Source organism: Hemibagrus wyckioides, linkage group LG03, assembly GCF_019097595.1.
Source record: "Hemibagrus wyckioides isolate EC202008001 linkage group LG03, SWU_Hwy_1.0, whole genome shotgun sequence".
NCBI lineage: Eukaryota > Metazoa > Chordata > Actinopteri > Siluriformes > Bagridae > Hemibagrus > Hemibagrus wyckioides.
Window position 1 is genome coordinate 28169614 of NC_080712.1, and position 8091 is coordinate 28177704.

At 38.2% G+C, this 8091-nt stretch overlaps 1 protein-coding gene across 1 annotated transcript; it reads right to left on the reverse strand.

The window, feature by feature from the left end:
* Nucleotides 1-189: 189 nt before the first annotated feature.
* tmem14a (transmembrane protein 14A) lies at nt 190-3157 on the reverse strand. Its single transcript, XM_058386460.1, has 5 exons — nt 3015-3157; nt 2835-2916; nt 1325-1426; nt 1136-1223; nt 190-491 (listed from the first exon to the last, which is right to left on the reverse strand). The coding sequence occupies exons 2-5, from the start codon at nt 2908-2910 to the stop codon at nt 458-460; spliced, it is 300 nt and encodes a 99-aa protein (XP_058242443.1). The 5' UTR covers nt 2911-2916; nt 3015-3157; the 3' UTR covers nt 190-457.
* Between the last annotated feature and the right edge of the window lie 4934 nt (nt 3158-8091).

Sequence of the window (8091 nt, forward strand, 5' to 3'; positions counted from 1 at the left end):
CGTTTTATGAATGGTCTACCATATCCAAGTGATCTAAAAAATTACATAAATCACTCAGGTCTGATTTAGTCTAACTTTCAATGCACACTTCAAGGGCTGTGATGTAAATTCTAATTATGTTACTCATACAAATGGTTGTCTTGGTTTTTTACATAGGATATTAAAGCAATAAATGATTCCAAATTGAACTTAAGTTTGTTTTTGTTTTTTTTATTAGATAAAGCATTCATAATGTGATCTTTTGTTCAATGGATTTTATATTCCTCATCAATGCAATGTAAACAGAATTATAAAAAAAAAAAAAAAAGATTTAAAAATAGGCTTTATTTGGAATGTACAAGGTGAGTGTTCAAGATGATTAGTGTAGGGTTGATGCAGTGCAATAGAACAATTATTGTGTATATAACAATACTGCCAGGAAAGCTGCAGTGGAATAAGCTTTGTTTCATGGCCATGTTCAGAGGATCAGCAGCCGCACAACCATCATGAGGCTGAAATCAGGACACAGAATGAACTTTGATAAACTGCTTTTGCAATAACATGGGTTAAAAGTCTGCAGCAGGCAAGCAATTGTTAATATTTTTAAATGACTTGCAACCCTTACAATTTCCAGAGTATACAGAAATTTGGTAAAATGTCAAGAAGTTAAAAACTACTCAAATGCACATAGAATCATGGTATGGTACTGCTGGATCTGTTCTACCATTTAAGAGCATTACACCAACTAGCAATGGAGGGACCCATCCTTTTGAAAAGAAAGCCACTGCACATCAATAAAAAGTTCTCCTGACAGATCACCTTTATCCAATAACAAAACATTTCTATCATGATGGGAGTGATCTCATATCATATGACTATCTATAGAAATCGAGTGTTCGTTGAATGATGTAATGAGGGTGAAAATACATTAATTGCCCGGAACTGAACACCTATTGGAGATCTTGCTGAAGATGTGTACAATCAATGCAATCAATGTTCTGGTGGCTCATCTCATCTTAATAACTTGCTAATACATTTTTTGCTCTTTACTTAATTGTCACCCATCTGTATTTATTCCCTGAGATAATTTTGTATTAAGCACAATGCAGGATTCAGATAATAGTGATGATATTTCAGTACACCCCATAATCCTCACCTTAATGCAGCCATAATACCTGCAGGCATTAATTTTCCCGATTTCTTGAATCTTATTCCCATCACAACTGCCAGAGCACCTGAAGCAGCTAGAGAGAAAAGAAAAAGAATGATATCCACACTACACCGAAAATTCCTATTAAATATAAACAAAAATAACATTTTAATCTAGTATAATTCGGGTACTCACCAAACAAGGTCCATTTGTCTTGTGGGTCAAGAGTTACCTTAAAGGCCCCATATGTAGATATCCCACCAAAGAATAACCCCGCAATTAGTGACATCAAACTTCCTGGTGCAAGGAATAGTAAGATTTTAAAAATGATTCAGACTGGATAAAATGTGAATATTATACAGCATACAGGAGTACAGGATGTTGCAGAACCATTACAACATGAGAACTTTGGTTAGTATAGTTTTAAAATTATTTACTAAAAAAAAAAATCATAAATTTTATTTTTGCTCTCAAATCATAAGTACAGACTTCAAATGTAGTTGATGTAGCAAGTTTGGTGTGGAGGAACGTGACTGGCCTGCACAGAGTCCTGGCCTTAACCCGACAGAATACAGGTCAAAACTGCCTTTACATGCACATGAAGGTATTATGGAGTTGACCCCCTTTGCAGCTATAACAGCTTCAGCTCTTCTGGGAAGGCTTTCCACCAGGTTTAGGAGTGTGTTTATGGGGATTTTTGACCATTCCTTTAGAAGCGCATTTGTGAGGTCAGGCACTGATGTTGGATGAGAAGGCCATGTTTTTATGGACCTTGTCATGTTGGAACAGGAAGGGGTTCATCCCCAAACTGTTCCCACAAAGTTGGGAGCATGAAATTGTCCAAAATGTCTAGGTATGCTGAAGCATTAAGAGTTCCTTTCACTGCAACTAAGGGGCCAAACCCAACCCCCTGAATTCATTTGATTTGGAGGGGCGTCCCAAAACCTTTCACAATATATAATGTAAATGTCAGATATCATTGTTTTGCGCAGTAATGATGCTCATGAAAGGTAAACGAAGGCATCATTACGGACGTGTCGATAGATTTGTTTAAATCACATTTTATTGGTCATGTTAAACGATATTACATTATATGGTACCTTTTATGGTAAAAATTGTAAAAAAGGATTAACCAATCAGGATCATGGATTTTTCCCTATTTCAGTTCGAAAGCTAAAAAGTACCTAAAACTACATACCAACCCTACATGACTGGACAGAACTTATTAATTATGTTAACAAATGCCTAACTAAATGCTTTTTTACAGAACACGACCAATATCCATTACGTGTTTGAGGAAGAAGAATTAAAAACAAACCGAACAACAACACAGGAATCTGGAGGAGGGAGAAGTGGGCGGGGCTTACTTTATAAGGTAAATATCTAATTTCCCCTCCATTTCAGTTGATGCATTGAATTGTTTTCAGTGGAATTGTCATGAATGTTTGTATTAAATGTTATTCGTTTGGCAAGAACGTGGTGTATTAAAAGATTAAATAAGAAATTATGAGCGCTATCACCACACCTACAACTGTCAGGCGTTCACTCAAAATGTCTAAGCACATAGTACATACACATTTATTATATACCTGCATATTTTCTGCATATTGAGTACAACTAAACATAGACACGTGTCTATATTAAAAGAACAATTCATGCACATGACCGTGTTCATTTTAAATTACTAAAAGACACAACTATCCACCTTTTCTCTTATATCCCATAAAGCCTCCGAATAAAATAGTAGCTGCATAGCCAAACCCGAGCCAATCAACCGCCATGCTGACCTGAAAAAGAAATAAGTAATAATATTCTTAATATATTAACGCAGACGTGAATACACAAGACTAGTTTACTATGACCTGACCAAACATTTCGCACTTACCGATGTCTTAAAAAGTGGAACAAACACGACTCGGCTCTTCCGGTATCAGTGCACGTTTTACGCGTTACGTCACGAGGAAGCATACGTGCCTAGACAGTAGATCCCGAGTCACTCTCGATCCGATTTGTACTGGAAACACGGGTTTGTTCTGCGCATGCGTGAAATTTCTGCCAACAACACATTATAACTTTATATTATTAATAGTATTATAACGACAGTATTATAAATACCTGTCGTACAAATAAACTGCCATAAATCGTATACTATTATTAATAGTATTATAACGACAGTATTATAAATACCTGCCGTATAAATAAACTGCCATAAGTAGAAGTAGACGCATTTGCGCACATGCGCAGTACAAATCGTGTTTCCTGTCGAGTAGTGACAGTCCCAATTAAAATAGATCTTAAGAAGTAGAAATAGATAGTCATAAAGTAGTGAATGGCTTGTATAAGCTGGCACGCTGCATGAATAATCAGAATAAAAATAAATAAATAAATAAATAAATTAAAAAAAACCCTGCAGAAACCATTGTTAGCTACAGCAACGTGCCCGCGCGTCCGCCATATTAGGAAGGTCAAGAACACGTTCAGCCACTGAGACTCTACTGTGTTCGGAAGCCCTAGAAGTTTCCCATTTTCCAGTGCTATAATTAGATATGGGTGTAAAAGATGCGATATTGAACAAGAAGGACAGCTGGCCTCATGCTAAAAAAAAATATCTATACCTATAACATTTGGTCAGTCTTGAATGCATGAGGTTTAAACAAGTCCTGTCACAACCTTGCAGGATATCTAGGGAAAATGTTATCTTGCTTGATATATCCAGCTTTTTTGCTGGATAAAGGGAGACAATACACTCGCAAGCTGAATTTGTAGCAAATGTCAGTGTCTCAAGACAATACAGTTAGATACTTCTATATCTCACTTTTTACACATTGCTACATGCTCCTCACTCACTCAAAACAATGGCTCACACCTGTCCATCTCCCTCAGGACATTCACACTCCTGTATCTGTCACACAGGTCAATCAGTCATCTGTAAAGACTGTCTTCCTGCGTTAACATCCATCATTAACTCAGTGGCTCTTCTTACCTAAATTCTACCCACCCTTATTCAGGTCTCAGCACCCAACTCTGCTTACTTGTAAGCTCATTGCATTATAACAGCAAACGTTACTGCTTCTGGCAAATCCGCACATATTGCACAGTATATGTAGAGTTTAGAATGTATATTGTGTTTTGTACATATGGGGTGCACATTTATTGTGTTTATAGACATTTATAGAGCAAACTGTTTTCCTTTGCATATGACAAAAAGAACAGTAATACAGTTCTAACATTAATCTATATTAAATGGACTGTATATCCTGGACCTTTCCAGTTGGTTGATGTGTTCTTATAATTTAGGTGTCCTTTGTAATTACACTGTATTGCCAAAAGTTTTGGGACACCCCTTCCAAATCATTTATAAGGTTGAGGTCAGGACTCTGTGCAGGCCAGTCAAGTTCCTCCACACCAAACTCACTCATCCGTGTCTTTATGGACCTTGATTTGTGCACTGGTGTACAGTCATGTTGGAACAGGAAGGGGTTCATCCCCAAACTGTTCCCACAAAGTTGGGAGCATGAAATTGTCCAAAATGTCTTGGTATGCTGAAGCATTAAGAGTTCCTTTCACTGGAACTAAGGGGACAAGCCCAACCCACTGAAAAACAACACCTGAATTCAATGATTTTGAAGGGTGTCCCAGACCTTTTTGGCAATATAGTACATCTCTAGTAGTACATCTCAATATAGTACATCTCATCGTGGCATTTGGGGTCTAGGTGCAGGCTGATGTCCCACTTGTGGAGTGCCTGCATAAGCCAGCCTAGAGAATCACTGGTGCAGCTGCTGTGATCAGTCTGATCATGCTCAACAGATGCTGGTAGTCTGTGTCACATTGTGAGGCAGGACTATGGTTACAAATTGGATGGTCTGCTCTTTGGTTTTGAGCCAGTTTTTCAAAATGACAGTATCATGACACTACTGGCCATTGGTCACTGAACATTAAGAAGGAAAACCTTAAGAACCTTAAGAAACTTTTGTCTCAGGTGATAGAAACCTAAAATAAAATAAATGTTGCTCAGTTAGTTATGGCAAGACAAAACCTTCTGAAACTTTGAGCAATGTAGTGAAAAACTGTTTCCTACTCATTTAATTGGTAGTGTATGAAGGATGACATCTGCTGGTGAAGAGGATGTTCTGCAGGTAACCATGCATCTAGGATACCTGTACAGTGAGGAAAAAAATTATTTGATCCCCTGCTGATTTTGTACATTTGCCCACTGACAAAGAAATGATCAGTCTGTAATTTTAATGGTAGGTGTATTTGAACAGTGAGAGGCAGAATAACAACAAAAAAATCCAGAAAAACGCATTTCAGAAAAGTTCTACATTGATTTGCATTTTATTGAGTGAAATAAGTATTTGATCCACTATCAGTCAGAAAGATTTCAGGCTCCCAGGTGTCTTTTATACAGGTAAGGAGCTGAGATTACAGTAGGAGCACTCTCGGGGAGTGCTCTTAATCTCTTAATCTCTTAATAAACTGTATGAAAGACACCTGTTCACAGAAGGAAGCAATCAATCAGATTCCAAACTCTCCATCATGGCCAAGACCAAAGAGCTGTCCATGGATGTCAGGGACAAGATTGTAGACCTACACAAGGCTGGAATGAGCTACAAGACCATCGCCAAGCAGCGTGGTGAGAAGGTGACAACAGTTGGTGCGATTATTCCCAAATTTAAGAAACACAAAAGGACTGTCAATCTTCCTCGGTCTGGGGCTCCATGCAAGATCTCACCTCATGGAGTTTCAATGATCATGAGAACAGTGAGGAATCAGCCCAGAATTACACTGGAGGACTTTGTCAATGATCTCAAGGCAGCTGGGACCATAGTCACCAAGAAAACAATTGGTAACACACTACGCCGTGAAAGACTGAAATCCAGTAGCGCCCGCAAGGTCCTCCTGCTAAAGAAAGAACATGTACAGGCTCATCTGAAGTTTGCCAGTGAACATCTGAATGATTCAGAGGAGAACTGGGTGAAAGTGTTGTGGTCAAATGAGACAAAAATCCAGCTCTTTGGCATCAACTCAACTTGCCGTGTTTGGAGGAGGGGGAATGCTGCCTATATCCCCAAGTACACCATCCCCAGGTGACAGGACAACTGCACCGCATCAAAGGGACGATGGACGGGGCCATGTACCGTTAAATCTTGGATGAGAACCTCCTTCCCTCAGCCAGGGCATTGAAAATTGGTCGTGGATGGATATTCCAGCCTGACAATGACCCAAAACACACGGCCAAGGCAACAAAAGAGTGGTTCAAAAAGAAGCACATTAAGGTCCTGTAGTGGCCTAGCCAGTGTCCAGACCTTAATCCCATAGAAAATCTGTGGATGGAGCTGAAGGGTCAGCCACAAAACCGTAATGACTTGGAGAGGATCTGCAAAGAGGAGTGGGCCCAAATTCCTTGAGATGTGAGATGTGTGCAAACCTGGTGGCCAACTACAAGAAATGTCTGACGTCTGTGATTGCCACCAAGTACTAAGTCATGTTTTGCAAAGGGGTCAAATACTTATTTCACTCAATAAAATGCAAATCAATGTATAACTTTTTTTAAATGTGTTTTTCTGGATTTTTTTTTGTTGTTATTCTGCCTCTCACTGTTCAGATAAACCTACCATTAAAATTACAGACTGATCATTTCTTTGTCAGTGGGCAAACGTACAAAATCAGCAGGGGATCAAATATTTTTTTCCCTCACTGTATATGTGCAACACAGTAATATTCACATTACAGTCATGATTCTCTGAATTCATCTATAATGTATCACATCGATGAGACTATGGTGAACAGAAACTGACTTTTGACCAATGGATCTTCAGATAAAATATTGTTGTGCTAGATTAGCTCTGACTGGATCATCATACAGGTTGATACCTGCAAAATATGAGAGAATACTTCTTAAGGCTATTTATTTCCTCAGGCTGCATAATATAAATAAAGTTAACAATTGATTTATTTTTTCAGGAGAGGATGTAGTTTGTGAACCTGCTGCACAGGTTCAGGATCTGGCAGTGTTTGGTATGTGGAGATGTGTGCTCTGAATTGGGAATCTTATGAATGTTGCATACTGATGTATTTACTGTACTGATGTATGTACTGTGTTTTTCTTGGTACTTCCGACAATAGCAAGTCCACATATTCACAGTCAGACTCACATTGTCTTCCCTAACACTTCCTTGCCCTTTTCCAATTATTCATGATCTAATTATATTTTGTATTTGGCATGGCTTTAATGACCTGCCTGGTTGAGGAAAGTATGTGCAGGAAGTAATTTCCCCATAACTCATTAAAGTCCGAGAATCCTTTACAATAAAACTGACATTGGCAACACCCAGCTCGACTCTTTTATTTCCTGGAAAAGGCAGTAATTTAATTGAGTTTGCTTCGCAGCAGATGTTTAATCAAACAGTTAAACAGTTTATAGGTGAAATAAGTCAATAACACCAGTATTCAGAGTTTTAATAGTGTTGTAAGCAGTGAAGACAAATTTGTCTTTACACCTACCCTATTTTCCATTGCTGAAAACTAAGAACTATGCTGTTTTACCCTGTAATGCCTCAGCAGGGAAGATGTATTAATATTATATATCAGTTGCTGTTAAATATATAAATTGTATTCAATTAGATTTTGAATATTGATATTTCATAAAAGTTATTTGCTGATATGAGTTGCACAATGTTGCCACACTTGGGATCTCTTCCTGCAGATTTCCATTATTTAATAATAGATAATAATAAAGAACTGCAGGTAAAGCTGGGATCGGTTTCATATACACTATATTGCCAAAAGTTTTGGAACACCCCGCCAAATCGTTGTTTTTCAGGGGTTGGACTCGGCCCCTTAGTTCCAGTGAAAGGAACTCTTAATGCTTCAGCATACTAAGATATTTTTAAACAATTCATACTCCCGACTTTGTGGAAACAGTTTGGGGATGAACCCCTTCCTGTTCCAACATGACT